General features: G+C 40.9%; 1 protein-coding gene across 2 annotated transcripts; it reads right to left on the reverse strand.

The window, feature by feature from the left end:
- Positions 1-1,150: 1,150 nt before the first annotated feature.
- On the reverse strand, positions 1,151-22,729 carry ASNS (asparagine synthetase (glutamine-hydrolyzing)). 2 transcript variants are annotated; one of them, XM_055589805.1, is made up of 12 exons: positions 22,573-22,729; positions 17,613-17,884; positions 11,546-11,783; positions 8,307-8,492; positions 7,947-8,048; positions 6,931-7,058; positions 5,618-5,744; positions 4,228-4,334; positions 3,643-3,743; positions 2,258-2,339; positions 2,014-2,169; positions 1,151-1,487 (listed from the first exon to the last, which is right to left on the reverse strand). In XM_055589805.1, the coding sequence occupies exons 2-12, from the start codon at positions 17,859-17,861 to the stop codon at positions 1,278-1,280; spliced, it is 1,686 nt and encodes a 561-aa protein (XP_055445780.1). In that variant the 5' UTR covers positions 17,862-17,884; positions 22,573-22,729; the 3' UTR covers positions 1,151-1,277. The 2 variants fall into 2 exon arrangements, with proteins under 2 accessions (XP_055445780.1, XP_055445781.1); XM_055589806.1 differs by lacking the exon at positions 22,573-22,729 and adding an exon at positions 22,510-22,526.
- Between the last annotated feature and the right edge of the window lie 53 nt (positions 22,730-22,782).

Raw genomic sequence — 22,782 nt, forward strand, 5'->3', positions numbered from 1 at the left:
TGAGCATTCAAATGAAAATCGACCTGTTCATTGTTACATTCTCTCTTCCTCCAACTGGGTTCAGAATGCTTTTCCCTTTTATGAGAAATACGTGGCTCTAGAACAGGGCTTGGTAAACTACGGCCTATATGCTGAATCTAGCCCACTGCTTCTTTTTCTAAGTTTTAATAGAACACGGCCATGACCATATGTGTGCCTATCATGGCCTTGCCCCTGAGTTTCCATACCATCTGTGGCTGCTTTTACACCATAATGGCAGAGCTGAACAGCTCCAACAGAGGTCTGTAAGTCCTAAAACACTTACTGTCTAGCCCTGAAAAAGCCTGCTGACTCCCAATTTACAATTTACAGTTCCAGAAGAGATGTTGGATCAACAGAATAAGATGTAAATTACTATCCAAGGATGAAAAATGTTGCCTGATGTGTCAGTAAACAAAGGATATTGCAGCCATTAAGCTATCAGCCACCCGCCACCCAACTGGACACCCTGAGGGGTTCAGGATGGAGAAAAGCAGGATACTGGCCCTTTCGAGTTGAGGGGCACATCAAAGGAATCATTTCAATAAGGCCAGACTCTTGCATCTCCCCATACCTGGAAAAGTGTTAAATTCATTAACTTGAGATGCCTGGATTTCTCTACTAGTCATCTGTTGATATGTTAGACTACTTGGCCTTTGTGGCAAAAACTCCTGTATATCCTACCTCTTCCCTTACCTCTTTAGAGTGGTCGCTCAGAGCCATCTGAGAGGCTGTCGTCTTAAGTCAGAGACTCCACCTAATAAAACATAATTCTCAACTTTTAGGCTGTGCAGTTTGCAGTCAACCTATTTTACAAAACACAGCTGTCCAAGTCTTACAAGTTACTCACCTCTCCAGAGTGTAACTAGCCAGCTGTTGGGAATGCAGAGAGAACTAAGGGAGGAAGCCAGAGGAGGACCACACTCAGATGAGGCGAGGACCATAAGGATGCCCTACTGGCATGAGACCCAGAAGTCCTCTACAGGAGAGGGTGTGTGAGGTCTCCCAGCCATCAGATGGTTTCCCCTCTCCTATCTCACTCTCTACCTTCCTGTGATACAGTAAAAGCTGTTCAGTTTCTAGCTACCTCTAGCCACGGGGCTGTATGAATATAAATGACTACAGCAAAGTCTCGGATTTAAGACTTTTATTTTTTCACACCCAGGCAAGCCTGGGCGGTTGGCCCTTCCTGCCCTCAAGATCCCTACCCTTCACAAGGAGAAGAAACGATTACTTTGACTCCAGGGCTCAGCGAGTGCCTAAGCTTTGGCAGCGGCCTTGTAATGGGTCAGAGTGCGGGCAGAAGGGTCCGTGGCGTTGGTCCACCTGGGCATCCAGTAATGGGGCAGCCAGTCGGCACGGCCCGGGTAGTGGTTTTCAAAGATCTGACGGTAGTAATAGCCTTCTTTTGTTTTGGGGGTGTTGATGGGAAATTTCTGGGCTGCGCTTGCCATTGCTGCATCATCAACCTGTAAGAGTAATAGGATAGAAGTGAAATGGCCTTACAAATGGCACAGAAATATATGTACTTAATCTGGTTTCACAAAAACAAAAATCAAACAAACAAAAAATAAAGAAAGAAAAGATATCTCTGAATACTGAGAGACTCTTAATCCCTTAGAAAATGCTAAAATACCCTAATGTACGTAGCTGCAGTGACCTTTAAGGAACATTCACATGCATAGTTCTCCAAAGTGGTGGCTCTAAGTGTTTGATTCTTTTGTGCGTAAGTCTGGCATCCAACAGGTGCCCCAAACTGTGTAAGATACCAGCCAGAGAGGACCACTAAGTCTCCTCTCTCTATTCTAGATGCTACTTATAATCCTTCATACTACTTAATTTTTACAGAATTCTTGAAATTTAAAAGAAGTAGTATTTATAGGGAATCCCTCCTACAGTCACAAAACATTTAAATTAAATACAAAATGAACAGTGATTACAACTTTGCATCCAATTGTCTTATTCCAGAAAATATACTTTTAAAAGATATGATACCTGATGTTCAATATAGTCCTGTAAAATCCTAAACCAGGAATTTTTAACTGAGGTTATTCCATCACTGAAGGCTTCTTTTGGTCGCCAGAGAATCTCTTTAGGTATCAGATTGGAGTCCTCAAATGTCTCTCTCAGGAGATGCTTTTCTATCCCATTCTGACATGAAAATGAAAGGAATATCAGTAAAAGTTCTAAATATGACCAGTGTCAATGGACAGTTTTTACCTTAAGTTGATTTACCCACCTTGGGAACTCTCATATCTGGTGGCAGAGACAAGTAGTAGGAAGAAAAGCGATGATCCAAGAAAGGGACTCTCAATTCAAGGCTTAAAAAGGAAAAGAAAATCTAAACCAAAATGGATCTTTAGTGCCCGTCAGTTTCGATTCTGATTTGGTTTCCTAGGAAATCACCCAGCCTCTAAATGATGTTAAGATCATAAAGTCATTTTTACAGCCCTACATAACTGCCCTACATTAAATGCATGAGTACAAAAACCTTCACTCAAAATATAAATTATGTCGTCTAGGGAGTGAACAAACTACTGGAGAATAATTACTTTTACTTTCCCTTCTGTAATCTATTAAATATCTCAAAAAGCAGAAAAAGAATTATGAGTGCTCTGAACATTAAGAATGGACTTTGCCTAGACTTTTCTGAGTCACAGTTTTCTCTCGGTGAGACTATCTATTATAATGCCAATCTGTGGCTATTACCCTATCTACCTGTCCTAAGGGTTCAAAGAACAGATGATGTGACCTCTGATGAAAAACACCATGGACCACTGATTTATACTGAATATAAGTTATTAATCAATTAGTAATAAAAATGTCTGAATTCAGTTCATTCTCCAACCTATTATTTTCTAACCTACGTGTGATTTGGTAGAAGCAACCAAAAAAGACTGTTTATCACATACAGTTGTTATTGCTGTTTAGTCACTAAGTTGTGTCTGACTCTTTTGCGACCTCATGGACTATACCCAACCAAGCTTCTCTGTTCATGGGATTTCCCAGGCAAGAACGCTGGAGTGGTGGGTTGCCATTTCCTTCTCCAGGGGATCTTTCTGACCCAGGGATTGAACCTGCCACTCCAGCACTGGGCAGGGGGATTCTTTACCACTGAGTCATCAGGGAAGTCCCATCACATATAGTTAAGAGTCTTTAAATGACCAGCTTTAAAAAGTGCTAACTTTCAATAATCAGAAATGATGCCAAAGAGACCTATTTTATAAGCTAATCAAACCTCTTGCATCTTCACTTCCCTCTCCCCTACATGGTCCCCATAGCATCAAACAGACATGGCAAGCAAGCACTAAGGGCTCACTAAACTACATGAAGCTGTATAAGCTTTATTTCTCTTAAAAAGACCCAAAAGAGCTGCAAGCGCCTTCCCTCTCAGCTGCCCAGAAGTGGGCAGAATGTTATGTTTTCAAGACAGAAACTCCACCTGAAACCACCTATCCACGACTTAGCCTGACAACAGCACTCTGATTCAGCTTACTCCCTCTGCACTGAGACAAGCTTCATCTTTTCTATAAAAGGCATACTTCACAGCATACACTAAATGAAAAGAAAGCCTTTTGTTTTTTGAGGTTATTTTTATAATCACTTCCTAAAATATCAAGATACCCATGGGCTGCAGTAGTTCGATCTGCTCGGAGAACATCAAACAAGTAGAGTTCCCTTAGAAGCCGCTCACTCTCCTCCTCAGCTTTCTCCGGGGAAGGAGCCTGTTTACAAACAGAGCTGAAGTTAAAAATACACCCTTCAAGCTTTGCTTTTGGTACATGAAATTTCTTATTTCTTATTCTTGCACACAACTCCAACTCTAAAGGTGGGTTAGACAAAAAACCACCAAAGCTTAGGGAACAAAGTAAATGCTTTATAAAGCATGCCTTCCTTCGCTCCAAGACTGCTAGAACCAATAGATAAAATGACAGGTTCACATTGTCCAAAGCCCATAAGACAACAGGGGACTAAGAAATACCAGAAATGTGATTCTTATGTTAACTAGTTTTTTAAAAATGGGTATTATCTGACACGATTAAGACTTCTTTCTCGCCCAAACAAATACAGACCGTATCAGATTTTCTCAAATGCCTCACAGAATATTCCAAGTGTTACTGTTATATCAAAAGAGAAAATAGGAAATGGTCAAATAATTCATACTTTTCTTCCCCTAGGACCAATATCCTTCCATTTGAGAATGCGTACCTTGTGAAAATATATATAACCCTGTGTAAGTTCATCTGAACCTTCTCCAGAGAAGATCACCACGCTATCTGTGTTCTTCCGAATGTACTTAGAAATTAAGTACATACCTTAAACAAGAGACAGAAATTGTTAATGTCCACATAACCCTCTACCAAAAATGTCTCTTATTTGGTTTCTGAAAATGGCGGCAAGATTTGCTATTAGATTAGACTCTGTTATTGTGAAGTAGTTTGCAAAATAATGACCTTTTATCTACAGTGCAACCCACTTATATGTACTTAATCTAAAAGTTGTACTTCTGTGATGACATAGCCCTTTCATAATTTTATATATAGGTTTTTAAATATTCCTGCTTTCAGACCAAGAATGTCTATCTGCAAATTTTGCTAAACAATGTTAAAAATGCTAAAAAAATTCTACTGAACAATGACTCGAATGTCTTAAATTTGATAACTCTCACACTAGTATCACTACATGAAAATAATAAGTTGGGGTTTTGGTAGCTTAATTTTAATTTGGGGCTTCTTCGGTCATACTCCCCATTCAGCGTATTTCAAATACAGAAAAGCATGTTAAAAGATGCTGGTTGGTCCTGCTCCACAGCCCTGTAAACTAGTATTTGTTCTTGGGTTTTTTCATTATCACCTCCCTAGTGATAATTTTTAGATCTTTTCCCCTAATCTCCTTCACCAATGAAATGTTAGTACCAGAAATACTGTGTATCTGTCTAAGTACTTTGGAAAGCCAGAAACCACTGTAATACCTAAGATTTTTGCCCTTCAAGAAATCATTTTTGCTCCTTTGGAAGAGACAGCACCCCAGTGATGTTTAAAGCATGAGAATGCAGACTCTAAACTTTGCAATGGAATCCTACTGGATTCTGAGTTCCTTAAAAGAGAGGTGTGTCTAAGCCAATAGCATTTAGAGGCTCAGCAATATTTGACCAGTCCGATTTGGAGGACAATTATGATCTTAGTATGTACCCACAGGGTAAAGCAAGTATTTATTCCTAGACAATAATAGTTATTGATGGACTATTTACCAAAATATATCTAAAACAAGGATTCTTTACAGAAACTAGTTAGAATGTATAGTCCAACAACCTTTTATACAGAAAAACAGGGGGAAAGAGGGTACAGAAAACTATGCATCAACTCTTGGAAGAAATATAAATAGTGATACCAAAATGTGGAAGTTTAACTATATATTCTTAATTCTTAAGGAATTAAGGAGTTCTTAAATCGTTTCATCTTCAACAACTGCTGACACAGGAATTTGACCTGAGTTCATTCATGAGTATTGTTCTTTAAACAACTGCTTGAAATAGTAGTTTTTAAACCTTACACTCTTTTCCATATTAAAATCTTTTGGGGATCATAAAATACCTTACCTACTGAAGCACGGACTGTTGTAATATCATAAGTTTCCAAGGAAAATATGACTTCATCCAGGACCTGAATGCCTTCCTCAGAGTTAAAGAGGACTTCATGGTGTTCGCTCCCAATATGATTTGCCACCTGATTACATAAAGAAATATGCATATGCCTGTTTTTTTAAGAAAAGGACTACTCTTTCAAGAAAAAGCTGTGGTTTTTTCGGCCATTTCATATAGTATGTGGGATCGTAGGTCCCCAACCAGGGACCAACCAAACTCATGACCCTTGCATTGGAAGCTCAGTCTTAACTACGAGACCACCAGGGAAGTTCCAGAAAAGGAAAACTCTCGAAAATGAAACAGTAGTTCATAACGCATCATGAATTAACAATGGTGGAAAACAAGCAAGACAAACTAAGAGGAAATGATTTCACAGGCCACCAGAGTACGGGGAAATGATTCTCCAGGCCACTGCATACAAGCCCCATTAGTCTGGCTCCCCTGTGTCCCCCAGTGTCTGCCCTCCACTGACCACAAGAGGTGGACCTCCTGTCTGCCCTTCTCACTCTGAGACTTCACCCTAACAAGCATGGCCTCCACTCCCCTCATGCTGATTTTATCACCTTTTGGCCCTCCTGCAATGCCTCATTTTACATCTAGAATGCTATTTCTAACTTAAGGCCCCTCCCCTCATTCAGTTTTCTCTGGCTTTTGTGGATTCATTCAGCATCAGTCAACTGGCTTTCAGACCACTCTTGATCTCTCTCATCTACTCTATGGAAGTTCCATCAGAGTGGGAACAAGGTCTGCCACACACTGAATGTGTCCAACGTTCTCTCTGCCCACAGTCCTAAACACAGTATCTTAAAAGAAAATGAAAAGCAACAAGAACAGCTAACATTCTAAGTACTTACTACACGCTAGGTTCTATCTCACACACTTTATATGAACTATGTAATTTTCACCTCGAAACTGTGCCGCAGTAGATATGAGCACAGTAGATATGAGTGTGGGCTTGTGTGCTAAAGTGAAGATTTGAAACCAACAATCAGACTCCAAAGCCTTTAGCCTTAACCACTCTACTATGCCCTTACTCTTCAAAGGACAGGATTACCATCATTGGGTTTTATGAGGATTGTGTGGCCCATAGAAGATAAAAGTACCCAAAATACAGTGTACAGCACAATAGATTTTCAATAGGCGTTTCATTCCGTTTTAATATATTTAATTCAAAACAATTACCTAACTCAATACAGCAGCAAAGTATAGAATCATCAATTATTAACAAGTCTGTCTTAACCACCTAACAGGAAGAGGCAGTGTCTTACCTTTCTAGCAGCTAGTAAATCGGGACTGTCTTCCATGCCAATCGCAAATGTCTGGAGGGGGTACTGAACTTGGGCCTCTTTTAGCTGCTTCAACAGAGTGGCAGCAACCAAACTGGAATCCAAGCCACCTATGAGCAAGACAGAAAGTGTGGTGGTTATGGGCCTTACCTAAGAGAGGAGCAGAGATTATTTATATTCCTCCTAAGCACCAAGATTAGAGTTTGCCTTTAAAATCCCCAAGTTTTATAAACTGAAAACCAACTTGAGTAAGAAAAATCTAACAGTTAACCTGTCATAATGGTAACAGTACTTAAATTGGTTAAAAGCCACTATGCCAAAGAATTGATGCTTTTGAACTGTGGTGCTGGAGAAGACTCTTCAGAGTCCCTTGGACAGGAAGGAAATCAAACTAGTCCATCCTAAAGGAAATCAACCCTGAATATTCACTGGAAGGACTGATGCTGAAGCTCCAATACTTTGGCCACCTGACGCGAAGAGCTGACTCACTGGAAAAGACCCTGATGCTGGGAAAGACCGAAGGCGAGAGGAGAAGAGGGTAACAAAGAATGAGATGGTTGGATGGCATCATGGACTCAATGGACATGAGTCTGAGCAAACTCCGGGAGATAGTGAAGGACAGGGGAAGCCTGGTGTGCTGCAGTCTATGGGGCTGCAAAGAGTTGGACACTACTGAGTGAGTGACTGAACAACAACAAAAAACACTACACATTTTAGGGCTTACATCAAGACTGTGGAGTAGGAGGACATGAACATTCTCAAACATGTTTCCTAGCTCACTCATGCCAATACAATTATAGTATAACTTTCTGTTGCTGTATTATTTTGAATATTGAAAGCAACTTACAGGAAACGTTTTCATCCTATAATGGAGGAAAGGTTGAATCAATAGTAAGTATTTTAAGTAAGTATTTTATAGTCTAAGCCTCCAGGATAGTTATAAATCATTTAAATGACATATGCATGAAATGTAATTAGATTTTTTAAGCTGACTTCACCTGATAAAAGGCAGCCAATCCTTCTGTCCGTCATCAAACGTTTCTTAACGGCATTGTCAAAAAGAATCCGGAGGTTGCTCTTCACAGTTTCTATCTCAAAACCTATTAACACATAAAGGAAATGAAACAGCTGCAGAAAGGTCTGGGCTGAATTATTTATTGAAACAGGTATGCAACCATCCACCTCCATCATGATGGCATTTGCTCAACAGTGAAGCAGGCCGAATTTCAGTGTGCCGTCACCTCCAAGTGAAAAAGGAAGCAGGTTTGCAAACTGAGGTCATTTCAGCGATGTGAGAGTGCAGCTTTCCTTGAGGGGCGGGAGGTGGGGAACAGGTGGATGGGCAACTGCTCTCTCACCTGGGAAGAGTTTCTCCACGCTGTCATACAGGGCATGCAGAGGCTCGTCTCGACAGTGATGGTGCTTCACCATTTCCACCGACGCCACTTTGCCGTTTGGCTTTAAGTCCAAAACTTCATAATGTCCTGGCAAAAAAGGCTCCACTTTTAAAAAAGGAGTCATGGAGTGCTTCAAGTTAACCAGTCCTACAAAATCAAAAGGATAAATTTATTCAAATGAGGATAATACTTCATAGTAACTTTCATGTCTAAATTCCTCTTTATTTTCTTTTTAATACAAATACAATGTCCACTGCATAAGCAAAATAGGAAAAATATAATTACCTAAAACCCTACTAGAAAGGTACTAGAGTACAGAGATGTACAGAAAAATTAAACTGATTTCTAATAATTTAAGGCAATAGGAAAACCTCCAATGTTTAATTTCTTCTCCCTAGCTGGAATTTCTGATTTTAAAAAATCTATTTTCTTTACTAAGCAAACAAAAGATACATTTATTAAGCAAAAAGATGGACTTGAAATTTAATTTTATGATATCCTGGCAGTCATTTGTCATCCCTGAGGTATTTTTAAATAAACAGCTATGGTTCTCAGTCCTTTAATAAGCAAAATGATCCACTGTTAAGGTACTTTAAACTCAGATATCCCTTATGTAGTTATTATATACTGTGTGTGAGTTAAATGTTACAATTTAAATTTTCTAAGTTCTCACAGGAAGTAATCAACTTGACATCACGCTTTTGATTTTAAAAAAAGTTTTATTGTAAATAGTAACAGCCTATCCACACAGAATACTTATGATGTACAATTTGAGTTTGTTAACCCAAGAATCTACTGTGTAGTATGGAATACAAACAGCAAATGAGATCCAGATCCTACCACCCAGCAGACCTCAAGTGAGGCACACAGCCCCTGCGGAAGTTGAGGAGCAATTACGATTTAAAGCACCGCAACCAAATGAGTTTTAGATAGTCTATTCTGGAAGCACTGAGAAAGGAAAACTGCTGTAGTACCCTAGATGAGACCTGTTGTTTAGAAAAGGGCAGTTAAAGATGTAAAAAAAACTTACAAGTCAAGAAATCTCAGAGGGTAAACTGGATGTGAGATTATATTCCGTATCAAGGTTATCAGAGACAAATGGAAGTAAGGAGTCCACTTTTCCCTTGTGTTCTCTTTGCTGGGCTTCCCTAACAGCACTTTGGGTAAATAATGTGTGTACTTGTTCTTTCTCGTATGATCACATCAAGTGAGAAAGGATTTAAACAATGAAGCAAAAAAGCAGACGAGGAGGTAGATCACATTTTAGCATGTCATTGCTGTCTAGCTAGGACATAAACGATGACTGTCTTCCTCAACTTTATTGTCAAAAAATGATAAATATGATGTACAAGTATTTTCTTCCATTCTGTGGGTTGAGTTTTCACTTTCCTGATGGTGTCCTTTGAAGTACAAGAATGTTTAATTTTGATGAAACCCAATTTATCTATTTTTCCCTGTTGTTTGTGCTTTTGGTGTCATATCAAAGAAATCTTTGCAAAACTGAAGGTCATGAAGATTTACCCCTATGCTTTCTCCTGAGTTTTATAGTTTTAGTGCTTACTAAAGTTTTAGTTTCACTATAAAGTTTTAGGGCTTACTTTAGCGATAAAATTTTAGAATTTGATCCACTTTGATTTTTATAAATGGTGTGAGGTAATGGGCTAACTGTTTTTTTTGCATATGTCAACTTGTCCCAACATCATTTGTTGAAAAGACTATTCTTTGTCCATTGAATGGTCCTGATACCCTCACTGACAATCAGTTGACTGCAGATGTACGGATGCACTTCTGGACTCTTAGCTGTATGGTCTGTATGTCTATCTTTCTGCTAGTACAATACTGTCCTGATTACCCTTGCTTTGCAGTACATTTTGAAGTCAGGAAGGGAGAGTCCTCCTACTTTATTCTTTTTCAAGATTGCTTTGGTTATTCTGAATCCTTTGCAATTCCCTATGGATTTCAGAGTCAGCTTGTCAATTTCTACAAAGTAATCACCTGGGATACTGACAGAGATCATGTTGAATCTGTAGATCCATTAGGGGAGTCTGTGCTAACTTAACAATGCTAAGTTTTCAATCCATGATCATGGGATGCTTTCCAATTTCTCTAGATCTTCTTTCAACAATGTTTTACAGTTTTCAGCATACAGTTTTGTACTTTTGTTACATTTATTCCAAATATGTGATTCTTTTTAATGCTATTTATAAACACAGAGTAAATCATGTGATCACTCCTAGGTATATGCCCAAGAAAAATGAAACCACACAAAAACTTGTACCCAAATATGTAGAGAAACATTATTCATAAAAGCCAACTGTCCATCAACTGACAAAAGGATAAACAGGGGATGAACAGAATGTGGTATATCCAGGTAATGGAATATCTTCAGCTCATAAAAAGTAAATAAAAAGATGTAAATACTGATAACATGCTACAACATAGACAAACCTTGGAAACATTATGCCAAGTGAAAGAAGCCAGTAATGAAATACCAGGCCACACAGGGTAGGACTCCACTGGTATGTAATGGCCAGAACAGGGAAATCCACATAGACTGACAGTAGACTGGCGCTTGGCGGGGACTGGGGGTGGGAAAGGAGGAAGACGGGGACAGGACGCTTAATGCTTAATGAATATAAAGGGATGGGGAGTGACAGCTTAAGAGTACAAGGCTTAGTTTTGAGATGATTTAAAAAAAAAATTATAAATTGACTAGTGTTGGTTGCAGATATCTATGAACATACTAAAAACCACTGAACTGTACCCTTCCAATGGATGAATTGTATGGCATGTAAATTATACCCCAATAAAGCTGTTTAAAAAGTGCTGAACAAAAATGACTTTGTGGGACAGCCTGGCACAGTACCACAATGCAGTAACTGCAGGGCTGGCCAACCTTACCGTCACCATGTGACACAGGAAAACTCGAAAACACACATGGGATCAAACCAGATGCAGAAACTTTACTACAGATCTATCCTGTAAGGATTACAGAGTTTTAAGTGCTAAAAAGGAGACTCCAGCTCCGTGGTTTTAAAAAAAAAAGGAGGCCTAGAAACTCCATGACTAACACAGTCACTTGTAAAAAATTGGGTTGCCCCATTTGTACATATGGATTGGATTAGATTTGTAAATACGGTCTAGAAGAAAACACAGAATTGGGACAATAATGAAAAACCACAGAAAAATTCTATCATTACCTTTAGCTTCTGAACACACAGCCAAAAATCCATCTTCTGTCATGGCTTTAAACAAAGGTCTCACCCCATAGGTATCTCTGCCCAAGAACACTTTCTTATTGGCAGTATCCAGTAAAATAAATGCAAATACTCCATCCAACATACAAACTGTTTGTTCAATTCCTCCTTTGTCATAAAGATGAAGGATTATTTCACCATCCACTTTGGTCTGGTATTCAAATTCAAAATGGTGTTGCAGCTTAGGGAAACAATAGCAAAATGAAAATGTTACAGAATCCTGTGCTTTCACTAATTTTTTTTTTAATTGCAAAGTTGCTTCAGCATTTTTGTGCTCTATAATTTTGTGTACCTTACTGATGTGCTTTAAAAGAATCATGGCATTATCAAAATATAGCTTGTTTGAACTCAGAATCAAATTGTAACATAAAGCTAAGCCCATGAAAACTTTAGGTGCATTCTGATAAATAGAAGACAAAGGTAATGTACCCCTGTATTATATGTAGGGATGGAAATGGACATTATGTACATACTATATATGTAATACATGTGTAGTTGTTGTTGCTTAGTCTCTAAGTCATGTCCAACTCTTCTGTGACCCCATGGACTGTAGCCCACCAGGCTCATCTGTCCACCATTGGATTTCCAAGGCAAGAATACTGGAGCGGGTTGCCATGCCCTTCTGCAGGGGATCTTCCTGTCCCAGGGATCCAACCTGCATCTCCTGCATTGGCAGGATTCTTTATTGCTGAGCCACCGGGGAAGCCCAATACATGTGTATTTACATAAATAGGTAAGTTAAGTAAATAGACCGTCCAGGTGTCATGACACTAAAAATGTGTCCTCTGAAACACTTCCTATGAAAACAGAAAGCAAAAGGACAAACGCATTTGACACTATTTCCTGATGGACGATTCCACAATGATGATGGAGACAAATGATCCAAAACAAAGTTGCTGGCCCTGGGGAGGTCTACAGCATCCCATTCTTCCACACTAGGCATTAAAGCTACTTCTCAGGGATGGACAAAATGATGATGTTGAAGCTTTATTCATCCACCTCCTCCTGGAGAACAACAAAGATACCATCACACCCACCACATGTAGAGAGGGTTTCATTAAATCAGGCCCAAACTCCTGTGGCTCTCCATTACCACTGGTAAACTGTGAGGGTGCAAAGTTCTCCGTGTGTCCCTCTTTGTACTCATATTTTTGGCTGATAATAGAGAAGAGGTTCATATAAACAAAATCAAATGGAAATGCTGGGTAGATTTGAACACTTAAAACATGTTTTTAAAATTTAAGAAGTCTCTATGCTTGTATGACCTGAAAAGCATGCTTCACAACCACACTCACTCTTTAATTTCTTAACCTTTGGCCTAAAAGCTCAGAACTGTCCAAAGATGGGCTCTGGCCACTTTCAGTGACCACGAAGTCACCTCTTGGTCACCTCTCCCCACTCTGGGAGACTGTCTGTGGTGATCTCTGTCACGAGGAGGTAGGGGTTGCAGAGGGTCTTCTGTTGACCCTTCTGGGCTTAAGTACCTGCAGGATAAATGAGCCTATAACACTCGATGACTTTTAGCCAGCAACAGCTTCCAACCTACCCTCCATGACCACCCCATCACCATGGCTCTTTGGCCTAAAGCTCACAGGTAGTTTTTTGGTTAATGATTCACATGTACACTGCCCACTCTCTTGAAGCTCCCAGTACCCTGCCACCATCCAGAAATGACACCGCCGTTTGACATGCTGGCTACGGCTTTCTAAAGTGCTTCCCTCCACGACAGGGCATTCTCTCTGCCCAGCCTGCACTCATATTCTTCTCTCTGATGGGTCTCCATCTACTCCCGACACACTGCTGGCTATATTTTGCAGTAAATTCTATTTTTATCAAAAAAGGGGGACTTTGAAGCTTACGCTGAAGAATTTTTTACATAAGCCTAAAATGTTGGTTCTACTCTTTAGACAGATTTTAGCTGTTTGCATTGGATAACCTGAACGATGGGTAGAAGCAATGGAACTCCTCTGCTTCTGAAAATACAACGTACTTGGCTAATTTAGAAGAAAAAATGTTTTCAAAATATTTAACTTTTTAACAACGTATTCACAAAATACACAAAAGCAGCTATGTTGTTCAAGGAAAACTAGGCATTTCCTATCTCATTTAAGGGGAAAGTCAGGCCACTACTGCTATGATACAACTTAGCATTCTTACATATATGGTACTAACTTGGCTTAGAAAGGAAGTTTTTTTTGGTTTTCGTTTGTTTGTTTTGTTTTGTGGCCACACCTCTCGCATGTGGGATCTTAGTTCCTGGACCAAGGACCAAACCCACAGCCCCTGCAGTGGAACCATGGAGTCTTAAACACTGGACCACCAGGGACTTCCCAGTAAGGAAGTTTTAACTGCTTCCTTCCTCTGCTTCCTTCCTCTATTCCCACTAGTTTGAAAGTCCATTTTTACCTTTCCTGTTCCATTTCACTTCCAAACACCATGAAAATGATGTCTGGTGTATAGTAGGCCTTAATTAAATACAAGAAAAGAAAGTGAAGTCACTCAGTCGTGTCCGACTCTTTGCGACCCCATGAACTGTAAGCTACCATGCTCCTCTGTCCATGGGATTTTCCAGGCAAGAGTACTAGAGTGGGTTGCCATTGCCTTCTCCAGAGGATCTTCCCAACCCAGGGATCGAACCCAGGTCTCCCACACTGTAGGCAGACGCTTTACCATCTGAGCCACCAGGGAAGTCCAAATACAAGAAAGGAACTTGTTAAATAACTATCTGTGTGTGTGTTTGTATGTATAGTGGGCAATAACCCGTTGTGCTCAGCTGTTCAGTTGTGTCTGACTCTGTGCAACCCCATGGACTGCAGCCTGCCAGGATCCTCTGCCCATGGAATTTTCCAGGCAAGAATACTGGAGTTGGGTGCCATTTCCTGCTCCAGGAGATCTTCCCAACCCAAGAATCAAACCCACATCTCTTGCGTCTCCTGCTTTGGCAGGCGGATTCTTTACCACTAGCGCCACCTGGGAAGCCTTGAATAATTGTAATGATTCTTCAAATGAGAAGTATTTTCCTTGAAGTATTCCTATAAGTGAACTAAGCGGACAATAAACAATGGCTAAAGCCATATGACCAGAGGATGACTAAAATATAAATCCCTACTCATGAATGAAAGTCCATCCTATAGGAAATCAGTCCTGAATATTCATTGGAAGGACTGATGCTGAAGCTGAAACCCCAATACTTTGGCCACCTGATGCAAAGAACTGGCTCATTTGAAAAGACCCTAATGCTGGAAAAGATTGAAGGTGGGAAGAGAAGGGGACGACAGAGGATGAGATGGTTGGATGGCATCACCCACTCGATGGACATGAGTTTGAGTAAACTCCAGGAGCTGGTGATGGACAGGGAGGCCTGGCATGCTGCAGTTCATGGGGTCGCAAAGAGTCAGTCACGACTAAGTGACTGAACTGACTGACTCATGAATGACAGGAACATATCAAGAAGGCTCAAAAAGTACCAAGAAACATCACAACCAAATGTATAAACCTTGAATGCAATCTGAGTCAAACCAAAACACAGCTATAAATATCAATATATTCTTGGAACACCTGGTGAAATTTACTATGAACTAAATATTAGAGGGTATTATGGATTCTCAGGAGTTATATAATAGTATTGGTATAAAGCAGAAGAATGTCCTTCTTAGGAGATAAATGCTTACACATTTTAAAATGCCACAGTATTTGTTGCTGTTGATGTTTAGTCTCTCAGTCATGTCTGAGTCTTTTGTGACCCTATGATCTGTAGTCCACCAGGTTCCTCTGTCCGTGGGGTATCCCAGGGAAGAATACTGGAGTGGGTTGCCATTCCCTTCTCCAGGGGATCTTCCTGACCCAGGGATTGAACCCACATCACCTGCATTAGCAGGCAGATTCTATACCACCTATGCTATGCTAAGTCACTTCAGTCGTTTCTGACTCTGTGCGACCCCACAGACGGCAGCCCACCAGGCTCCCCCGTCCCTGGGATTCTCCAGGCAAGAACACTGGAGTGGGCTGCCATTTCCTTCTCCAGGGGATCTTCCTGACCCAGGGATTGAACCCACATCACCCGCATTAGCGGCAGATTCTATACCATCTAGGTATACTCTAAAGTGATTAAGCCCAGAATTGAACGTCTGTGTAGTACGGACAGAGAGATGAAGCCAAAAAGGCAAAGCGTTAGCAGTTATTCAATCCAGGTGCTCTATATTCTGTTATTTTCTATAAATGTGAAATTTTCAAAATTAACAGTTGCGGAGGCAAGCAGCAAAAAATAACTTGCCAATTTTAGATCCAAAATTTTCTTATGAAACAGTAGCCCCAAATAATTCCATACTGCAATGCTCTTAGCAAATGTGGCTTCCTCGGGTCAGAATTTTCACACCCTCACCATTCTCATTCTAAGAGTACGCTTTCACCAGATTAAAAGCTGTTCCAATTTTAGTGCTTCCTTCTTGCACTCCACTGCATCTGGCTACCTGTCTGACCCTTGGCTCTGATTACGACAATTACGCAACAGCACTTTAAGGGCAATCTGAAATGAAATGTTTTCTGTTTTATGCTCACAGTAAACAAGCCTTTTCCACATGCAAATTTCCAAGCCCAGGTGAAACAATGCCAGCTATTTGGGAGCCATCATCTACTTCCTCTCCAGGAAGTGCAGAGGAGCTGGCAGGATGGGTGAGTGGGCCATTGGCCACTTTTGCCATCTCTAATGGTAAACAAGGAATTAGTATGTGAGAAATAAAGAAAGCAGGATTGGCTCCAGGTAGCTAGATGCATACTGGAAGAAATGATTTCAGCAAGCCTGGACACTTGCATCTTCCCATACATAGAAGATCCCTAAATCTCCTCATGTGAGAGATTTTGTTTTCTCTAACAGCAATCTTTTATTATTCAGATTACCTGCCCCTTTCTGCAAACTTTTATATAGCCTGGCTCCTCCCCCACCTCCTCAGGATTGGCTCTCTAGGGGTCACCAGAGATACTGTCCTAACATTCCCACAGAATAAAACATAACTCTCAACTTTTAGGTTGCGCGTATTTTTTTAGTCGACAGCAGGATCACCCACAAGATATTACATTCTATCCCTGCCTTAAAATCTTCAAATCTCATTGCTTTTAGAATTACATTCTACTGTCTTACCAAGTCCTGCTTGCTCTGGTCCTGCCCGACCTCTCCAAGCCCATCTGGCCCACCTGCCCCTTGTTCACTTAAGAACATCCCAGGGCTCTACACATGCTGTTCGCTCTGCACAAAATGCTCTTCCCAGCCCTGCTAGTTCATCCTTGTCCATTAGGTCTGAGTTTAAACGACAGTTCCTCAAGAGGCCTTCTCTGACAAACCTGTACTGAAACTGGATCTCCCATACCCATCAACCCCAAATTCATTTTTTCATAAAGCTTAGTATATGTATGGGGCTTTTCTAGCAACTCAGCTGGTAAAGAACCCGCCAACCAATGCAGGAGATGTGAGATTCGGGTTTAATCCCTGGGTCAGGACAATCCCCTGGAGAAGGAAATAGCAACCTGCTCCAGTATTCCTGCCTGGAAAATTCCATGGACAGAGGAACCTGGCGGGCTACAGTCCATGGGGTCACAAAGAGTTGGACATGACTGAGCGCACAAGAACACAAGTATATGCACAATGATTTTTTTTTTGTCTGCTCCTTAATAGGAATACACTCCAGTAGTATGCAGACCTACCTCTCATATTTATTACTGTAGCCCTGGTGTCTAACACAGGTTATAATTAATATTCAAATTAATAATAGGGAACAAAAAGATTCTTTAAGAGTTAAAAACCTGAAATGGAATCCTCATTTATTTTTTGGTGACCAAGTCATTCTACCTCTTTGTGCATCTGTGCCCTGTCTGTCTATATATAATTGGAGCAAGTGAGAATGAACATGGGGAAGTGGCTGAAAAGTAAAAAACATTAAACAAAATAAAATTATTATAATCAACTATCTCTGAGGCTTAATCACATTCAGATACCTTCTGGTTTTATTCTGTTTACCTTCTTGTGGTTGTAGATTTCACCGTTGTAACAGAGCCACAAGTAAGGATATTTCTTCACTCGAATTGGCTGCATTCCAAACAGCTGGTCAACTACCGCCAACCGGTGAAATCCAAAGCAGCAATTGGTGTACCCATTAACATTTTCAAAACGGAATGCATCCGGACCCCTGTGTGCAATCTTCATAGCACTCAGACACTGAACAGAAAGGCAGTCATCGCTGCCAAACAGCGCCCAAATGCCACACATGGTGTGATGAAGCTCCAGGCTCTCTATAGAGATAAAAGCAGATCAATTAAATAGTCAACATCCAACCCAAGTCTGCATTCAATCTTGATTCCCAAAACTTGCATAAGCCACTTCAAAGCGTGAAATATGTTATCTTATCCAGAGCAATCTACCAGTAGATTGGCAGGCACAGAGGGTAAGAGAATGATTTAATCTACTTACAAGTATTCAGAAAAGATGAATGACTTTTACATCCAGCCAGGTATTAATATACAGCAGTTTAGCCCCTAGTCAAAGCCTGCTTCCCTCTGACATTTTGATTTGGTCAGCTAGAGCTAGCAGTGTTCAGGCCACACTCTGTTTTCTATCCTAGGTTTACACCCAAGACACAGATACACATGCAGACTGGCTCCAGCCCACCCAGAGATCCTAGTCTACTCTCTCCATCCCAGAATCCCAAAAGCTCTGAAAAATCCAAGAGATGGTCCAGCATACTACAATTGCCTCTTAGATCTTAAGAATAAATGGCATCTCTCTTTCTTTTATTTTTTATTCAATATTTTGGGCTGCGCCACGGGCATGCAGGATCTTGGTTCCCCCACTGCAGACTGCAGCCATGAAATTAAGAGATGCTTGTTCCTTCGAAGAATAGCTGAAAAACCTAGAAAGCATATTAAAAAGCAGAAACATCAGTTTGCTGACAAAGGTCCGTATAATCAAAGCTATGGTTTTTCCAGTAGTCATGTACAGAAGTGAGAGTTGGACCATAAAGAAGGCTGAATGCCGAAGAAATGATGCTTTTGAATTGTGGTGCTGGAGAAGACTCCTGAGAGTCCCTTGGACTGCAAGGAGATCCAACCAGTCCATCCTAAAGGAGATCAGTCCTGGGTGTTCATTGGAAGGACTGATGCTAAAGCTGAAACTCCAATACTTTGGTCACCTGATACAAAGAGCCAACTCACTGGAAAAGACCCTGATGCTGGGAAAATTTGAGGGTAGGGGAAGAGGGCAACAGAGGATGAGATGGTTGGATGGCATCATCAACTCAATGGACATGAGTTTGAGCAAACTCCAGGAGACAGTGAAGGACCAGGAAGCCTGGTGTGCTGCAGTCCATGGGGTCACCAAGAGTTGGATAGGACAGAACACCTGAACAACAACTAAAACCAGAGATCAAACCCACAGCCTGTGCAGTCAGTCTGGGAGTCTTAACTGCCAGGGACTGCCAGGCAAGTCCCCTAAATGCATGTCTTTACCTGTTCAGTTCAGTTGCTCAGTCGTGTCTGACTCTTTGCGACCCCATGGACTGCAGTATGCCAGGCTTCCCTGTCCATTACCAACTCCCAGAGCTTCCTCAAACTCATGTCTATCAAGTCAGTGATGCCATCCAACCATCTCATCCTCTGTCATCCCTTCTCCTCCCACCTTCAATCTTTCCCAGCATCAGGGTCTTTTCAAACGAGTCAGTTCTTCGCATGAGGTGGACAAAGTATTGGAGTTTCGGCTTCAGCATCAGTCTTCCAATAAATATTCAGGATTGATTTCCTTTAGGATGGACTGGTTGGATCTCCTTGCAGTCTAAGGGACTTAAGAGTCTTCTCCAACACCACTGTTCAAAGGCATCAATTCTTCAGGACTCAGCTTTCTTTATAGTCCAACTCTCACATCCATACATGACTATTGGAAAAATCATAGCTTTGACTAGACGGACTTTTATTGGCAGAGTAATGTCTCTGCTTTTTAATATGCTGTCTAGGTTGGTCGTAACAGACATTTAATAGGTAGAAAAGATGATTGTACATACTGCCTAAGTGTAATATTAACATACCTAGATATTATAAACATTTCATTACTTCTACCTTACCGCCAAGTGATTTATTCAAATATTATCAAAGAAATTGTAAAAAGAGAAGAGAAAGCACTATTATCTGATATCCTAGCTTAATGACAAAAGAAGTTTTTTTAAGTTGACAGAGATACAAAATGTTCACCATCAAAATGTTCTAAAGGACCAAAATGTTCTTAAACACTTCTGTCTCAGAGCCACCATGGTCAGACAGAAAGCAAAGTAGCCTGGACAAATAGAGCAGTATCTCTGATAAACAGCATGGTAGCCTGGACAAACAGAGCAGTATCTCTGATAAACAACATGGCTTGTCTTTGTAGGCCAAGAAGCAAGTAAGTACTTCCTATACAAATACAAATGTTAATTACTTTTCTATTCAAATTCAGTTCTCAGCTATAAAAATAGAGACATTTTATTTGGATGCAGTCAACTCCAAACAGTTACTTTACTTAGGTAAAAATCTAGAACTCTTGGAAACTATTTTGGTATTTTTTTAATGCAAATTTGTAGCAAATGCCTTGATAAATGACATCACAAAGTATATAAATATTCAAGTTACATTAATCACTTGGAACAATCCTCTGAAGACATTTCATTCATGTTAAAATGAACCAAAGTAGGTGGGACAAACAGAGCAGTATCTCTGAAAAACAATGTGGTTCATCTTTGCAAGGCCAAAAGAACCATGGCTTTGTTAGGCCTTTTCATGAGACCAGACCAAATAAATGGAAAACTGTATTAAAACAACTTGGAAAGAAGTATCACACATTCTATGTGGACCCTTCCAGGCATTTGAGCAAATGCCTATAATCAGATACAGGAACACCTTTGAGACACTGTCAGTTTGGTTGTTGTAATAAAGCAAGTCACGTGAACCTTTTGGTTTCCCAGTGCATATAAAAGTTTTATTTACACTATACTGTAGTCTATTTATTAAATGTGCAATAGCATGATGTCTAGCAATGTACATACTATAATTTAAAAATATTGCTAAAAAAAAATGCTAACCATCATCTGAATCTTCAGCAAGTAGCAAGCTTTTTGCAACAGAAACTTCAAAGATCACTTGTCACAGATTTTGGTAATAAAATTTGAAGTTACCAAAATGTGACAGACAACAAGAGCAAATGCTGTTGGGAAATATGGTGCCTATGCAGACTTGCCATGCAATTCTTCAATTTGAAGAAAAAAAAAAAGCAGTACCTGCAAAGCACAACTAACCAGGTATGCTTGGATTTATTTTGAGATTTACTGGGAAAATTCAGTGCGATTTAAGTGAGTAGACTATCAATAAGCCATCTACCTCTGACTCTATACCAATGAAAAATAGGCTCTGAAAGTGCTTTGAAAATCACATGAGGTCATTAGTGAATCATTTCCCTGTCTTCTTAATGCTATTTGGTGAATCCCACTAATTGTGCTATAGCAATACACTTAAGCACTCAATTGGAGGGAAAAGAGGGATGACAAATGACTGCAAAGCACACGTTTCTTCAGTAGGAAAAGCAAATTAAAACTATCACCAATTATTTATATTGGAATCTGTTTTACTTGCAAACATCCTACTTGGCAAGGCTTTTTCCCACTGCTGTTACCTATTCCCAGTAATTTTCCATATTTCCTCATAAAAGTCTAAAGCAGTGCTGTCCAATGGAAATGTGAGCCACATATGTAATGTTGAATAAACTAGTAGCTCCATTAAAAGAGAAAAAAATGAAATTTTAAATAGATTTTAACACAATGTACTGAAAATGTATTACTATTACTGCAACATGTAAAATCAGTACAAAAATATTGACAGGATATTTTACATTGCTTTTCTCTATTAAACCTCAATCCGGATTAGCCAGCATTTCCAGTTTTCAATAGTCACATGTGGCTAATTGTTACTGAATTGGAGTGTTGTTTCAGCACATTTACTTAAACCAATACTTACAGTGCTATGGTGAAGTTTAAGATCTCAGCAACTAACTGCTGCCTTCAAGACCTACTAAGTTACCTCTAATGAATCTTACAATAATGCGATCAATCAATGAAAAAGCTGAGTTACTGTTACTGGTGCTTTTAAATTATTTGTCAAGCACCACAGGCAACAGACGGTGAAGAAATAACGTAGGCCACAGGCTGGGGGGTGGTGGGGGGGAAGTGTTCCTTCACTCAAAATAATAACATTAATTTGAAGCCGTTCCTATAAAACAGATAACCATTGAGAAAAGCCATGCCAGATTTTTTTTTGTTTTTGTTTGCCTTTTCCCTGACCGCGCCACCTGTCATCCCAAACCGATCTCTTCTGGGCAGGATTTGCTCAGCAAGTCACTTGTTGAGTCTTGCAACAAGAGGTGGGGGGAGGGGTAGCTAGGAGAAACCGGGTGGAAACCGGAGGTAAGGAGTATCCGAGGCCGTGACAGCTCAGCAGACTCTATGCAGGATCAGAGCCTAGGGAACGCGTGGCCCCGCGACTCCCAGCTGCACTCGGACCACGTGCTCCCTCCAGCCCATCAAGGGCAGGACCCTCGAAATGCAGAAATTTCCGCAGGTTTCGACGCAATATAATAACAATAACTTTAAAAGAAAAAAAAAGAAATTTACAGGCGCCAACTTAAACCGCCGCCGCCGCCTCTCCGGAGCGGCAGGGCCGCGGCTCTGGGGGCCACGCGACCCCTCTATTCCAGACTAGCGGAGGTCTTCCCACCCCAGCTGGCTCCCAGGTGCGCAACAATCGGCCCCGCCTCCCCGGCCTGGCTGGAACTGCAGCATCCCGGGGTGCCGGGATCCGCGTCTGCCCACCCTTCGGGCTGGCAATGCTGCCGCACATCTTCCTACCTCTCCCGGGGCGGCCCTGCGGCACGCTGCAAGGGCGCCGCGACCCGCGGCTGCCGGGCCTACCTGGGCTCCGGTGGGGTGGGTGGGCCGGAAGGGCCCAGCTGCGGCTTGCAGGTTAGGGGAGCGGGGGGCGGTGGTTTCCTCTCACCCCTCACTTTATACCCTCCCGGCTCCTGTAATGCTTGCGGGAAGTTTCATCACTTCTGGAAAGACCAACCAACGCGCAGGGGCGTGGCCCGCGGGGCGTGAAGACGCTGTAGCCTGGCCAGGACA

This window comes from Bubalus kerabau, chromosome 8 (genome assembly GCF_029407905.1).
Source record: "Bubalus kerabau isolate K-KA32 ecotype Philippines breed swamp buffalo chromosome 8, PCC_UOA_SB_1v2, whole genome shotgun sequence".
Lineage (NCBI taxonomy): Eukaryota > Metazoa > Chordata > Mammalia > Artiodactyla > Bovidae > Bubalus > Bubalus kerabau.

Bases quoted from the DNA above. Each gene is read 5' to 3' on its own strand.
- ASNS (XM_055589805.1), bottom strand. From the start codon at position 17,861: ATGTGTGGCATTTGGGCGCTGTTTGGCAGCGATGACTGCCTTTCTGTT. The intron at 8,493-11,545 runs GTAATGATAGAA...TTGATTTTGTAG, and splicing joins TGTGTGTTCAGAAGCTAAAG to GACTGGTTAACTTGAAGCAC. The intron at 7,059-7,946 runs GTGAAGTCAGCT...TCTTGCTCATAG, and splicing joins GATTGGCTGCCTTTTATCAG to GTGGCTTGGATTCCAGTTTG.